Here is a 16,357-nt window from a genome sequence, read left to right as displayed (position 1 = left end):
AATTAAATTAACAACATTATGATTTGCGTTGAAATTTAAAAAAAAAAGATTAAGGGAAATATTTGCAATAATAGGTGGACCTTAAATTTAACAGGGGTTCAATAATTTATAACAATTCCTTACCCAAAAAAAAAAAAAAGGTTAGAGGACTGTCCGTAAATGTTAATTTTTAAAACTAATGGGATCTCTTTAGCCAGGTAAAAGTTAAGGGGGACGGAATGAATTTAAAAAATACTATTTAACTTACTTGACGAACATGCGAATTGTTAACAGAGAGAAGAACTAAATTTTCAGGTATTTGAATCCAATACCATTTTCTTTTCTAATTGATTACTTGTGCGTATGTTTTTGGTAATCTTGTTACCAAAAGCATAAGCCTTTTTGCTTGCTCCTCAATCAAATCTTTCTCTGGACAAAGCCTGGTCAGTAGTACTTTTGTTCTAATTTCTATATCTTTTTGAAATTTGTGTTTTTTTGTTGCCTTCAGATTTGGTTGATCGTTTTCTCCAAATTCCTTGATTTCCCAGATCCAATTCCGTTAAACGAACTTGAGTTTCAGTTTTGATGCTTTAATTAACATTTAATTCGATTCTTTTTGTAGTTTAGGTTTTGAGGCAAAATTGAAAATACTTCAAAAATTGGATTTTTTTTCTTGTTTAGATTTTAGAAATTGGTTGTGGTAATTTGGTTGGTGGCATATTCGTATTTTTTGGTGATCTGGGTATTGGAGATTTTAGTGGAATTCTGGTTCTCCTATATTTTTTATGGCATTCTCGGAAATGTTGATCTCGGTATTCAAGATTTAAGTTGAATTTAGGCCTGAAGAATTGGGCTGTGGCTGTTTTTTGGTTTTGGTTGATCTGGTATTTTTTATAGTAGTGGTAGAAGAAATGTTCTATGGTGCAGTTGTATGGGACCCTTGGCTAATTGTTGCCCAAATTATTTGTCTTCAATGCCTATACTATATCAGTCTTGGTGTATTTTTATCCATTTTTGTTGGCACTCATGTATCACGGATGAGTCTTGTGTATTTCTTTGACTATGCTACCATCACTGCCTCTACGGTCACCGGTTGGTGTGTTATTGCTTCGGTTCTACTGAGCTCGGTTTCTGGGTGAGAATATAAATCTTTTTCATTAATTTATCTATATTGCTGTATGTTAAGTGATTATGATGTGAAGTTGTGTAATTCCTTTATTAGTGATGATTAACAAATTTACAAGGCTCTGATTTTATTTGGGGTTCTTCAATTTGTGAATAGCTTGAGTTACTGTATGGATAGTGCAAAAAGGATGGTTAAATGACTTTGTTTACGTGTACAATGAGATTTGGATTTAATAGATGAATTAGTTAATTTTATAAAATTTCATCTTGAGTCTTGACAATTTCCTTGTTAATGGTTTTTGTCATTCTGTATGCGTCTGCTATTTGAGACCATTTGGTCATACTAGCTTATTATATGGTGTGGATATCTGCATTATTAAGGATTATTTTAACCAGAAGACATGGCTAATTTATTTAGATTTAACTATCATTTATAATTTATTACATGTAACGTATTTACTTATTGCATTGATGTTCATGGAGATTAAAAAAGACCTGAATCATGTTAATTGTCAGATTCATATTTGAAATTCCCAACGTATGTGGTTGCTTGTTTTAACTGACATGCAAGTTATTCTTGTTTGTGCAGGGCTGGATTTATGTTTTATATAGTTGAGAGGGCAAAGAAGTGCTTAGATTTTTCAGCAACTCTGTACATCATCCATCTTTTTATATGCATTGTTTATGGGGGTTGGCCCTCCTCAATAACTTGGTGGGTTGTTAATGGCACTGGACTTGCAGTGATGGCTTTGCTAGGTGAATATCTGTGCTTTAGACGTGAATGGCAAGAGATTCAAATAACACGGTATAGAGCAAGTAAGAAACTTTTCGAGTATACATTAAATTGATTACTTCAGACAAATCTTGTGTTGAAATCAGATTGATTATATTTGTTTATTTCACGTGTATTTTCACATATCTCTCTTTTTTTCCCCCAAATTCATTAATAGTGGCTTTTGACTAATTTTTGTTGCAATGAATGTTGTTCGGGTGGCAGTCTTATGTAGAGCTTCATATGTTTTTGGGCATGCTGCCTGCTCTCATCTCTATGCTCAGCTGTATACTGCCTTTTCCCTCCAACTTTTGCGTTATGTTTTTTGAAGTTAACGCTAAAATTGAATGTGTGAACACCTTCAAGTTTGTTGTGCCTGAACCTTCTTTTAAGCGATTACTTTAGATTGATTCCTGAAATAGTAAAATAGATTAATGGAAAATGGCTTTGTGTTTCAGTTAATAAAAGAGAAGTAATGCTAGTGCTAATCCTTTTCAAGTTTATGTTAGAACTTAGAAGTTACTTTTATTTCCTTTGGTGATATTTTCTTTGACTCTTGTTTTTTAGTTAAAAAATTCTTTAGCACGCATAAGGTCTTCAAAAATTGCATTAATATTTTGGATTAAATTTCAAAAAGCAACACCAGTTTCTTGCCACTTTCCCTTCTTTTTCTCTTATAATTTTATGGTTGCTTTTACATCAGCTGAACTAATTTGGTACTTAATGCAGATGTTTAAATCAAAAGGAGAACTCAATAGGCTGAACAAGTTATCTTCTGGGACTGTAATGAGAGTTGCTTCACTGCTTTGGAAGAAGAAAGCTCATTAGAACAAAATCTAGTCTGTGACAAAAAGAATTGATTTAAACCTATGTAACATTTTTATGTTTGTGGGTGCAAGGGAAAGCTATAGAAGTTTGAGATGGTACTTGTTGATGGGTTGATGGAGCACATCATGCATTGTGTTAGGAAACTAGTAATGTACAATTGTAGGTGATTTTGAGAAAGAATGGACATGCTTATTTTCATATTGTTTTCTTATTTACAGTAATTTGAGGAGTTGATTAGGTTTTTATTTTTTTGACAACATTGATGTTAGAGATTCCTGCATGTGAATGAGTCAGGCACTTTTGCTATCTGTCTGAGGAGAATATTTTCTACAGGGTTCTTAAATTTGATTACAAATTGATTAATGCTTTTCCTCCAATTGTGCCCATCTTTGGCAACATGTTGGGTTTGCTCTATGTGCTACTAAGTTGTTTTACGACCTGAGACTTTAGAGTTGATTTCGTTTTGGTTGCTGATTGCACGCTATACTTCTTGTTCTTATAGTTAGTGTCTCTCTCAAAAGCTCACGTGCACTTGCTGGTCAAGTATCTAAAGACCTGGGGCGGTGTCAGGAAAATCGCACCCCTACTTGTGCCAAGGAGTTTTAACAGTCTTTCACACACTGAATGCAGGACGGAGTGGGTTGGTCAGCAAAATGGAGTGAGACACAGTGCCCCATCTTTTTAACTTGACGAAGCCATGTTTATCTCTTTTAAACGAATCACACCCATATGGCATGGAGCTTAGATTCCAAGGAATCATACTTTGTTAGAGGCAAGGAGAACAGGATGAATTTTGGATTTGAAAGGGCTTTAATTTAGTGATCTTTGGTTCTCGCTTTTCTTCATTTTGGGCCTTTTTCTGGCTCCTGTTTTTTCACAGTTCTATTGCTAATTACATTTTAAAGGTAAATAATAATGTGTCATTACGTGATTGAATATTATTTTATTTTTAATTTTTAATTATTATGATATATCATTATTTATGTACATAACACTAAGTAGTTTGATATGTACTCTGCATTTCCTGTCTGTTTTTACTCCGTTTATCAGTCCCTTTCAATTTCTTGGTTTGGTTGCAAAACTGCCAAGCCATTTCAATTTTCCGGTTATTGGTTTGTGCATCAAGCTTAATATAAAGCCAAATCCTGTGACTTAAAAAACTTATATTACTATCTTTTGGCGCTATTGCTTGTTTTCAGGCTGCCGTTGACTTCAATTTTCGCCATTGCTTGCTGATTCATTTATCGCCACATGCTAACATATGTAAAAGGAGTTTTACATCATCCTACCATCAATAAGATGCCGTATCTCAGAGAATTTTTTATCTGCCTATCATCTCATTTCAGCTGTGCCCTTCTCAAGAGTATATTGGTTCTTGTGCAAGTTGCCACAGATATATGAAATCATTAGCCTTAAGAACTAAACGTTTTCTTCGCTTCTGTGCATCTTATTGCCACCCAACAAGGATTCTGTGGTTGCCACAACATGGCTCTGTTCTAAAAATGAAACATTATTGTTTATGTCAACTTGAAAAGGAAATAAAACAAAATTTCATTGCTTTGTTTCAGTTACACTAAGCTTCCATCAAGGAATGGCCAGACTTCAAAAAAAGGTTGAGTTGAAATTTATGAGCCTTCAAAATCTCTTCCTAGAAGAGTGTGACCATTATTATTTTAAGTTAAAAAATATATCCCACGAAAAGAGAAAAGGAAAACAATGCTCTCTGCTATTTAGAATTCTTCCTAGAATGAAAAGGTATAGTTGTTAGTTGCTCTCTTCATTCTTTTGTAGTATTTATCACTTATCAACTGTAGCCCTTGTAGAATTCATTCATGCATGAGCCTTCCACAAAGATGAAATATCTGATACAGCTTCTGCAATTGTAAGATAGAGCCCGTTCAGTCGGAAGGACTCCAAAACTTTTGACTGATGCAGCTTTTCCATCACACTTCCAACAGGATTTATCAGCACAAGCTGCAAAAAAAGAGCAACAATTAGCTGAAATTCTTCGAGAACGTGGCATTCTGAGAGTAATTTGATTAGCAATTCTTACTTGAAGTGATCCTTTCTCCAGCATCTTTCTTAGTTCACGTAACATGTCAATACCGCTTGTGTCTATGGCTGTCACAGCTGAAAAAGAAAAAGAAACTGTGTAAATTGATTGCACCAGGAGATTTTCTAAGTGGAAGTGATAGGAAACTTGCGAAGGCTATGAAGACAACTCACCAGTCATGTCCAGAATTATGCATTTCAGTGTGCTACCATTGTTTGCCTTTATCCGCTCTTCCTCCTCACGAACCCATCTTAAGATTCTTTCTTGAAGGTAAGTGGAATTGGCGAAGTAAATGGGAGATTCAACCGCTAGAATGAGAAAGGAAGAGACTCTTAGAGCATCTCTGTATCGGCTGAGGCTATGGTATATTTGAGTTCCTGCAATGTTGCCTAAGACCACAGTGTTTGGCCTGGTGACATGCAAGAGAATCTTGAACACCGAAATTGCAACCTGAATTTTTGGCCAAGGCGTCAGATAATGGTTAAAAAGCATAATGACAATAACGGAAAACGAAGAAGAAACAGGGAGCTTACTGCGATGGCAAGACCAAGAGGTACAGAAATGAAAAGAACCCCAAAGAAGGAACACAGGCAAGCTAGGAAATCAAGCTTGTCAACTTTCCATAATTTATATGCAGACTGGTAATCAATAAGCCCTATCACTGCAGTTATAATGATGGCTCCCAAGATGACATTAGGAGTGTAGTAAAACAATGGCATGAGAAATAGCAGAGTCACAAGCACAGCTGAAGCCATGACTATGTTAGAAACTGCTGTTTGTGCTCCAGCATTGTAGTTCACAGCAGACCGAGAAAAGGAACCTGGAAAAATAGTTGGAAAAACTTGAAAACCGTATTGACAACGAAAATTAGATGATGAGATGAAGAATGGATCATTACCTGTTGTGACATAGCATGAAGTGCAGGAACCAGCCATGTTCATGAATCCAATAGCCATCATTTCTTTGTTGCCATCGACTTGGTAGTTCTTTAGAGCAGCAAAGGTCCTCCCCACAGCAATTCCTTCCTGAACAAAATAAAAGATTCACATAATTAGAAAGAGGGAAATTTATGCCTATTGTAAGGCAAGTTCTTGAAAATATTCATACGGGAAGAAATTAGATGCCTAATTAACTAAAACGATTTTGGTTCTAGTTTTGGCAACGTACAGTCAGAGAAAGTATCCCAGTAACAAGGCCAGTTTTGATAGCTACTGCCAGGAAAGGGCCATTGAAGTATAACATGTTTGAGGAAGGTGGATTCAAACCCTTTGGCAAGTGGCCGATCTGTAACAGAAGAAAGTAAAAAATTGCATTAGAGGTTGCACCAGGGACTCAGGACCACTTTTGTAATCTGTGTAAAGGAATTGTATATGCAAATTTTTAGGACTTACAATTGAGATTCCATGAGCCTTTGATTTGATGAAAAAGACTAAAACAGTTGAAAGAATAACTGATGTTAAAGGGGCAGCTGCGGAAACCCAAAAAAGCTTCGGTTTTCTTATGCTCTGCGTCGAATCATGAAAAGAAGACGTCAATGAACATTTAGAGAATAATATGAGAATCCGGGTAATGAACCTTGCAGATAAAAAAGACACTTACAATATGCCTTGTTGTCAGCAGAAAAACCAGGAAGCTGAACCCCAATACAACAGTTTGCCAGGACCACTGCACATACAACTTTTACTATGAGAAGTTGATCGTGACTGAAGTACCAAAAGTAAGAGTACCTATCTATCTTTCTTTCAATCTTTTTTTAAAAAAAAAATCTCTTTTTAACTTTGTATTTCAGCCGTTGAATTAATAAGTTCAACAGTTGAGTTTCTAGAAATCATTTAGTACTCCCAAAATGCTATTAAAAGTAAGCATATTGCTTGCTCTCAGTAAAGCCACTAACCTCATCTCTGTGGCTGAAAACAGAGGACATTACAGGAATAAATTGCATCTTGGCAGTGAAATGAACAATACCAAGCAATCCTTTAAGTTGCTGCAACGAGACAATGACTGCTGCCCCAGCCATGAACCCGATTAGTGTTGCCTTAGAGAGAAAATCGATTATGAACCCCAGCCTGCAAACCATTTAACTGAAATCAATTTTTGAGGCAATTTTATCTTTATTCAGGACCAGTTTCTATTATGCTTGATATGCTGATCATCTTCAACCAGTAGACAGTCTAATCAAAACATTAATTTGTGAATTTCAGCGATTCGATACCTTAGTAGACCTAAAGATGCCTGAAATACACCGGCAAAGAAGGTGGCAGTGAAGGCCAATTTGAGATAAAGATTTGGATCTTGAGTGTAAGAAACAGCCTCTCGAAGCATTGATCCCATAACCAAGGAAGCTATTGACACTGGACCAACACCAAGATGTCTAGAACTCCCCAGAATAGAATAAATCAATGGAGGCACAAAGCTTGAATCTGCATGTAAACCATTCCATATGATAAATTACTGAAATAAATAGTTAATTAGAGTTTCCATTAGCTCAGTCAGTATTTAAAACTAGCGTTATGAGATTGATACTAACAGAGTCCGACTATTGGAGGCAAATTTGCAAGCTTTGCATAGCTGATTCCCTGCATTAAACAAACATAAAAGTTTCAGATTCAAACTCAATTTTCATGATGTGATGCATAGTGTGAAAACTGCAGAAGACGGTGAACTGAATTCATCACGAGGGTCAAAAACAGAAACCAGGGTCAAACCCCAGATGTTTTTTGTCATTATTTTTACTAGAAAACAAATTTGTTTTAGAAAAGAAACAAAATCCCTTCTCTAATGATCCAAAATAAATGGAATATACACAGTAATCCAACTCAGAGTGCTTTGTCCACTCTTAAAAACATATATATGCATGATGTATGCATGCATGCATATATGTATGTATGGAGCATGGTGAGACCAGAGATGTTACCTGAGGGATAGCAAGGCTGGCAATGGTGAGACCAGAGATGATATCAGACCTTAGGAGCTTAAGATTATACTGATGCCCCCACTGGAAAATGGGGAAGAAGTACTGAAGCCCCAGAAGGAGTTTTTGACACCATTGTTGGTTCTTGAATCTGTGAAGAGGGTCATCAGGGAAGAAGATTTCTGATAAACGGTGCTTGAGTTTTTGGAAAGAAGTCGTCTGGGGTGGTAGGCAAACATTGTGTATCTCCATTGGTGGCCTTGTTGACAACTCTGAAGAGATTCTGATGATGGTTTCATTAGTGTTATGGCCAAGGCTGGAGAAATCTTCAACTCTGTTTGAATTTACACCCATATTTGAGTGTTAAAAAGATAAGCGTGAATGAATGAACGGAGGAAAGGTGATTCTTGGGGAAAGAAAGGAGCATGGCTTGTGAATTTATAAGGAAACATGAGGAGGGACATGGTGGTGGCAGTTTTTGAGCAGTTGCTACTGAATTCAAGGGTAAAATAGTCATTTCGTTTTTTTTTTTAAATTTTAATTTTAGTTTCGTTAATTAATTTGTTAAGAAAATTGATTAAGTGCTTATGGTGGACCTTAGGGAGCACTTAAGGTAGCTTAATTATTGACTAATTAATCTTTTAGGAATCGGGATGCAGCCATTACTTTTTCTTTATGGTGTACCTAATTAGATGATTACCTTTGACTAAGCTATTGAATTATGTATAATTTTGTATATACATGGTTCATCTTCATTTATTAGATATTTATTGAGCAAATTATGTTTATTGGTACCATGGCAATTTGTATAGAATTTATCCATTTATTAATTATTACGTTATCAAAGTAATAATAATTATTCAATCTAAGAGTATATTGTAAATAGGTGCAACCATATTTCTTACTACATATAAATATGAGATATTAAAAATTTTGCCTAAAAAATCAACTTCATATGCAAAATTACCACATATTAAATGCTTAAATATTTTTTCCACAAATTGAGAAGAATTCTGAAAACATCCTTCGTTTGACCAACTATTGTTGGTGGTTATTATTTATGCATGAACTTTGAACTTGCTATTGTTAATTATATAAAAACTTCTGCATTTTTATCATACCTGTGAGTATTTTTCTTTTGTCCATGCAAAGACATAAAAAATGAACTAAAATCCTGAATTGTTGATTGTTAATGGTCGGATTTTTTTAGTTAAATCTATAATTTCGTGAGTGATAATAAAAAGGTATCAGTTGAAAACTCAAATTCTAAATTGTGTATCTATGGAAGAACGGGATTGACAATCTTATCAACCCTATTTTGATCTAAAATTGAATATAAGAGCAATTTAAGTATTATGATATCTTTGTGATATAAATATTTAATGTTTGAAAAATATGATATATTTGTACAAGCAAACCCATTTAAAGGTAAAAGTTTCAATACCCTTATAGATCTTTAGTATTTAAGGGGAAGATCTTCATATGTTTGACTCTTCAATACGTTTTGATAAAACCCTAATAATTAATTAGGAGACTCAAAGGCTGTATCTTAAATACACGTATAAAAACTATTATACAAATAGAGTAATAAAAAAAATATAAATGTACATAAAAAATAAACTAAAAACAATATCTTGATTGCTGCATTGATAGAGATGAAGATCTTTGCAAAAGGAAGAGAACCCACCACAAGATTTAACCTCTAAAAAATATAAGAGCAGAAAATTTGCATTTGGGAGATATGAGAGCATAATTCAATGAGCATTCAAATTATTGACATTATTAAGTTAATGTTATTACAAACTTGATGATTACAAATTAAGGTAGAAATCTTTATTAGAGAGAGAAGAATATATGAAAGAGGACGAGCTTAGGTGGTATTGGCTTACTTCCTTGGGTTGTCTATTGCCCTCTCTTCCAGGTAAAATGAGCTTAAATTGATTCTATACTTTTTTTTTTCTTTTTCAGTTTACTTTTTGTTAGTATATTTTTTTCACTTAAAAAAAAAAGTCTAAAAGAGGAGATAATTAGGGAAGGGGAGATAAGATATAAAGATAGGTATTTTTATTTTTTTTTTGAAATATTTGAAAAAGACACGTAACAATATCTAATTTGATATAAATAAATTAGAATATAGAATAATATTATGGTACGTATAAAAAATATATACGTCTTACTTGATATAAATGAATTAGAATATAGAATAATATTATTACATGTATAAAAAATATAAATATATAGTTTCTTTTTTTCATGTAAATTATAACCCTTTAAACATATTTTGTGCACTTTAACAAATTAATAAGAAAAGGATTCTTGCTTTTTTAAGAAATGATTCAACTGAATCCATATATAATGGTCTTTATTATGTCAAAAAATTGTAGTTGATTAAAGTCAATAAAATCAACTTAGAAAGTTTCATTTCAACAATAACCGTTTCCATAAAAATAATTAAGATCTACCAACTTTCGGCAAGAACAATTGCTATTGCATGTTATATATATAAAGAATGGAATATCTTAAAAGTCCCAAAAATTTCAACTTCTCTCTGGCAAACATAAAAATGGCCATACAATAGAGGCGTGGGCTTCCCAATTTATTTGATGCGACTATCTTGGCTACTTATACACCATTAATATCAGAAAACGATTCTATGCGGCTAGCCTTCTTAGCTTTCTGCCCATCCATAGCGATTCTGCAAAGATGAAGAAATAAAATAATATTTTTATTCGCAATTCAACCATCTTCTGGAGAGAGGAATCATATTGGAACATTCCATTACAATGCTTCTACTGTCTTCTCTCTCAAGTTCTAGCTTTAATTTTATGTTAATATTATTTTGTTACATTCTTTACTTGACGGTTTAAATATTTCCCCTCCATAAATTATTGCTGGATTCTCATAAGAAAATGACTTCACTTCGCATATTGTTAAGTTAATTGCACTGATAATTATTGATCATGAACTGGGTTTATTGTTATTTATTAATTTTTTTTCTCGATAAAACAATCAACATGTTGATGACTAAGGTAAAAAAAGTACTACAATGAAAGTGCTTTCTTACTAGGATTAATATGGAGGATTTTTTTGACTCAAATGGGTCCAATTTTAGACCTGTCGTTGACTGATTTATGTTTTTTTTTTTTCTTTTTCATTCTTTTGATCCTAAATTATTACGTGTGGGACATGTTTGTCTTTGGAGTTATCTTATTAAACCAAGGAAATTTAATCTAAAATGTTAGGTTTTGTAAGGAAGTTGTCACATGTTTGAGAGTACCCACATGTGATCATGTATTATATTCGTAATTTACCATTCAGTTGATGCCATTTGGTTGGCAATAATGTGATAAATCTCACCTTCATCTTCTGTCTTTTATTGTTTTGATTGTTTGGGATACGTTTGGTTTGATCGAATCACATCTAGTTTTTTTTTAATCCATACAATTTTTCTGTACCAGAAAAGTGCTTCCCACAGATTTCTACTACAACAAAAATGAAATCCATCATGAAAAATAATAATGAATTTTTGCATGGACATCAAAAGAGATAATTATATATAAAGAATTAAAATTTATCATAAGGTCAATTATTATTATTATTGATCTATTCAAATACTAGAAAATTATAGAAAAAAATTCTCCCATGCTAAGAATTAGACACCTGTGTGCATGATTAAGAAAATTAAATAATACTATATAAATTGACATGGAATTTTTTAAAACATTTTCAGCATTACTCCCATGGCAAGAATATCTTTCTGAACGTCTTCTTCATAAATTAGAGTATATATACGTTGTTACATCTACAGTGTGCAAGATTAGATTCCAGGATTTTTTTCATTTAATTTTATTATTGGAAGCAGGCATTTTTTAAATATTGGATCAATCGTTTTCTTCCCATCTTATTTTATATTCTCAAGATTTTCTTTTTTTCTTTATTTAAACTCTGTGTGTTGCCCATGCCACACTTTGCTGCCCTAAATTCAAATGAGGCTTCTAGTAGATAAGAAAACAGTAAGCTCTTATCTGTTCTTTAATCTTATCTGATCTGAAACACAGAAAGATATAATGGAGTTGTTAATTAAATTTTCTCTTGATCTTTGAAAAGATCATGCAGAAAAGAGAATAAAACACAACAACTTGATCGGTATACGCTTTCTGATCAGCTGCTATCAAATATTTTTAATTTGATTTTAGGCTTTTTGTAGTTCAAAGTATATATTTTTCAATAAAACTATACGTATTTAACCAACGATGGTGGCGTTTACAATCTGTTCACTACTACACCGTTAATATTGCTTGCTTTTATCTTATGTAACTAAAAAATATTCCATAAAAAATTTAACAACTACCATACATTTCTTTCCCGGAAAAGATTTTTTTTTTTTCTTTTAGAAAGAAGAATGTCAAATCGATCTATCAAATAAATAAATCATTGATAATCTAGATAAGCTAAAACAGAGAATCGTTGGACACAAGGAAAAAGATGTTGCCTGTTCAAAGCATTTACGTGATTTGCCAACTTGATATGCATTTATAATATCTGAAGGCAACAAGAGAGAATAATATTGACTTTAATTATTAGAGGTATGCAGTAAATTGATTAAAGATTGCTTTGATATTCTGGTTCCGCCCACTTCTCTTTTTTTCCGCATACAATAAAGAAAAAACAAAAAAAAGAAGGGACAATGACATTAGAACATGGTCAAAAAAAGTTGTGTGAGTTTGTTGATAGGTGCCTTCAAATTTTATGGGGCATCAAGAATTTGTTTGTTTGTAAATCTATTCAAACACTATTAATGAGTCGTGTTTGAAAAGGTAGGTAGTATTGAAAGAAAAACCTAACAATGAACAAGATTTCTTATCTAACTTTAACATATTAAACTTGATTTATATAGTACGGGCAATATTATATATATTTATTTTGAGTATATAAATAAATATATATTTATATGTATCAGATTTAATATTATTTTATCTTTAATTTAAAATTATTTAATAAAATATGATAATATACATAAATATTTATTTATTTATATATTCAAAATAAGTATGTATAGTTTTATTATTTATAGTACATATTGCAAAAACACGTGAATAATTTATTATACATTTATCAAATAATTGAAACAATACATGAAAAAATAAAAAAAAAATCTACATTTATACGAAAATTCATGTTTAAAGATGAGAATCAACAGTAAAAAGAGAAATTAATTAAGAGAATTCGATTGAGAGATCGAAATGCCACTAGGTCTTTTATAAAACCTCGAAAACCTTCTATATATTTAGCCCTGATTAACACAAAACACTGCGTTTCATAATCATTTCGATACAATGCGTATTCGAACATAGACAACTAATAGTCGCCTAATTGGTTAGTTTCCACCAGCTCATATCTCTACATCCTCCCCCAGGTTAGAATGCAATGACTGACTTGAAAAGACATGAGATAGTTCTTAGCGTTGCAGCTCATATTTCTACAGTTTTGAAGCGCAATATCCCTCTAAAGAACATTTTTCCCTGGCCATTTGAATGAGATCGAGGGGAATATTCTTGATGTTGATTTTTTTATTTGATTATTATTATTATCAGGTATATATGCGCAGCTGGGTTTTTCATGGGTACACAACTAGTGGATTAATTAGAATAGAGTATTATTTTAAAATTATAAGTCATATTATGTTTTAAAATACCTAAGATGAGATATCTCAGTTTTCTTTTACTTATATATATAGAGTAATAGTAGGAAATGTTAACATATTTTTTACTTTAATTAATTATTTCCACTATATAAGTGGAGTTGAACGTTTGAATCCTATTTGAATTATTTGAAACCTTCTAATTATAATTCACGTTTAGAAATGATGTCTAAACTAGGGTTTTTTTTTTTTTTTTTAATGAAGAATGTATGATGAGTATGTCAATTTTGAAACCACACAACGTGGGAAAAACTTCTGCAATTACTATGTGCATTTCCTTTGGAGAATACCCACAGAAATCTGAAACATCTGCAGGTTAATTACATAATTATGGTCACCTAGGGTTTTCCATATTCAATGAGTGAAATTAAACAAGTGTGCAGTGAGTTGACAATCTAGTGGCAATTGGCAAATTAGGGCTACGGATCAGCTACTTCCCTATTGAAACGAATGAATTTTATATATACATATATAAGCGCATTGAGAAGAGTGGTGAGTGGGAGAAGTTTATCCTTGGAATATACCGTTCCATTTAATCTCTTTGCTTCATTTTTTTTATTTTAACTACGTTGTTTCAAAGATATAATGATGTCTCGATTGACTCATTTTCCGTGTTTCTTTATGAATTTCAGTCTTCCATTGAAGTCAAGTCAATCTTGAGGATCTATCTCATCCATGCGTTAAATGGTGTGGGCTCTGTGTTCACTCTGCTCCATGAGCTCATCTATAATATAATGGTGAAGGCACTAAATTAAGAGGTTGCTTAGAAACCAGTTCATATTCAAAATTTCACTGCTAGCTGACTAGTTCTTGAGCAGATTAATTTTCCATCTGTATGATAGTGGTGATGACACTAAATTAAGAGGTTGCTTAGAAACCAGTTTATATTCAAATCTTTTCACTGCTTCCTGTCTATTTCTTGAATAAATCAATTTCTACGGAAGTGAGGAAGTTTTGAGCATGATCCTGTTGGCTGTAAATATTTACCAAGCAAGAGTTCGTGATGATTACATGCACACCCATTCAGAGCCTTCTCTCTCTCTCTCTCTATATATATATATATATATAAACCTTATTCGAATCGAATTATCTCTTTAAGATTGATCTAATCTAATCATACTGAATAGATAAAATTTTGAGTCTAATAAATGGTTTAACAACTATTAAATTAAGTCAATCAAAAATATTATCTTGATATATCATTAAAAGATTTGAATTTAAATTCTTCATTTTGAAGTTACATATTTTTATCATCCAATCTAATCCCTTGGAAGCTAGTGTTTTACTATATTACCTTTGCCTGCACAACCAATAATTGGAAGATTACAACTTCTATAACATCATAAACTCTTTTGTTGAATCTTGGCTAGCATCCTCATCTTCATCTTTATCGCCTCATCACCATCCTCCCCTGCACCCCCACCAAACCAAAATTCATCCTCTAAGATCCTTCAACGTCTCCTCTCCTTCATCACTTCCAACTTATAAGTCACCATCTCTTCGGTGATTCCAACCACAAAATCAATGTTTCTTTAAACACCCAAAATTACCCTATAAACCTATTCCGATACCATTTATTTAAACACCCAAAATCATCTGTGACATTTCTTTAAACACCTAAACTCATTCTCACGATAAGAATTTTAATCTCAATAAAATTTTAAAAAATATCATTCAAATTTTGTGATAGAGGTGGTGACAATGAGAAAAGTGTCATGATATGAAAGAGGGAAGGAGAGGCGGTGATCATGGCAAAGGTTAGACAGAAGAGATGGCAATGCTGAGAGAGAATGGATTGTCCAACACTAATTCTAAACCTAATTGTTGCGATTTCTCGAATGATATATAATAATATATCATCGTTAAAATAAATATTAATATTCATTATAGATATAAACAGTTTTATTGATATCTTTTACTAGATCCAATGTACTTGAGGTTTCTTAATGATTTTTTCATAGTGGCGTATTAAACTTACAAAAAGTAAAAAACTGTTGCTTAGTTTTCATTCCTTTCTTCTTTTTGTTTTTTATTATATATATTTTTACTTTTCTCTCATGTTGTTAATGAAGCATGATTATGATAATTGCCTTTTGATCTTTTTATATTTTTATTGCATTTCTTTTCACAAATTGTCAGCAATTCCTATCGCTAAATAATTAAACAAATACACTACAATGACTCAAGTTAATGGAGATTATCATCATGATTGTGAGGATAATATTCTTCAGCCGTGTTTCATGACTTGATGTTAAATGCAATTAACTATTAGGCAAAAGAGAAAGCAGAACAATTCATTTGTCTCTCTAAAAAACCAGTGATAGAAAGATAATGATATGCATTAGCTAAAAATTGATGTGCCTTTTTTTTTTAAAGCTAATCCTACTGTGATTATTTTTGACAACCCATGAACAATTTGCGATCACAAATTTTATAGTTTATAATAACAATGTTATGTGGCATAAAAAATATTTTGTGATAACTTTTCTAATATATACCTTTGTATTTTTGTGAATTTTGTTATAAATGAGGTAAGTGTATCATAATTAGACATTATAAATGTAAATAATCAAACGTATTTAGATTAGCATATGAACTACCCAATTTTTCGACATTTTGCAACTTAAATATTTGCTCTCTCTCTCAAATGTATGTTGGTTATTCTCATTCTTCATTTTTATTGCAACTTTCATTTTTTGTTTATTAATTTCTTTTTTTTTTTTAAGTAATTGTATCTATTAACAAACAGAAAGAAAGGGTTTAAAGGAAAAAAAACCCAAAAACAACCTATGTTCATCCCTTCTAACAAGAATAATAACTTATAATATAAGTAAGACTAGAAAAGTCAACATAATAAGAAAGTCAACAAAACAATATTATCTCTTGTTGAAAGTCTATTATAGTTCTCACTATAATAGAGTTCAAAAGAAGACAAAAATTTTTATTCTCTAATTTTACAAGATGAAAGAGCATATCCAACAACCTAAA

The 16,357-nt window shown here is 32.1% G+C and overlaps 2 protein-coding genes across 3 annotated transcripts; one reads left to right on the top strand and one right to left on the bottom strand.

Moving 5' to 3' along the window:
- Positions 1-250: 250 nt before the first annotated feature.
- Positions 251-3,645, top strand: LOC123212249 (protein SYS1 homolog). Of its 2 annotated transcripts, none has more exons than XM_044631334.1 (3): positions 251-1,114; positions 1,694-1,920; positions 3,207-3,645. In XM_044631334.1, the coding sequence occupies exons 1-3, from the start codon at positions 891-893 to the stop codon at positions 3,308-3,310; spliced, it is 555 nt and encodes a 184-aa protein (XP_044487269.1). In that variant the 5' UTR covers positions 251-890; the 3' UTR covers positions 3,311-3,645. The 2 variants fall into 2 exon arrangements, with proteins under 2 accessions (XP_044487269.1, XP_044487270.1); XM_044631335.1 differs by lacking the exon at positions 3,207-3,645 and adding an exon at positions 2,606-2,902 and having other exon boundaries at positions 253-1,114.
- A 586-nt stretch (positions 3,646-4,231) lies between these two features.
- On the bottom strand, positions 4,232-8,081 carry LOC123212248 (probable sulfate transporter 3.4). Its single transcript, XM_044631333.1, has 12 exons — positions 7,672-8,081; positions 7,285-7,333; positions 6,970-7,177; positions 6,652-6,823; positions 6,357-6,422; positions 6,149-6,262; positions 5,925-6,041; positions 5,656-5,782; positions 5,291-5,577; positions 4,931-5,207; positions 4,758-4,834; positions 4,232-4,678 (listed from the first exon to the last, which is right to left on the bottom strand). Exons 1-12 carry the CDS (start codon positions 8,020-8,022, stop codon positions 4,535-4,537), a joined length of 1,989 nt encoding a protein of 662 aa, XP_044487268.1. The 5' UTR covers positions 8,023-8,081; the 3' UTR covers positions 4,232-4,534.
- Between the last annotated feature and the right edge of the window lie 8,276 nt (positions 8,082-16,357).

Source organism: Mangifera indica, chromosome 3, assembly GCF_011075055.1.
Source record: "Mangifera indica cultivar Alphonso chromosome 3, CATAS_Mindica_2.1, whole genome shotgun sequence".
NCBI classification, from domain to species: domain Eukaryota; kingdom Viridiplantae; phylum Streptophyta; class Magnoliopsida; order Sapindales; family Anacardiaceae; genus Mangifera; species Mangifera indica.
The sequence above is the reverse complement of the archived record's forward strand: the minus strand, read 5'-3'. Positions and strand labels throughout refer to the sequence as shown.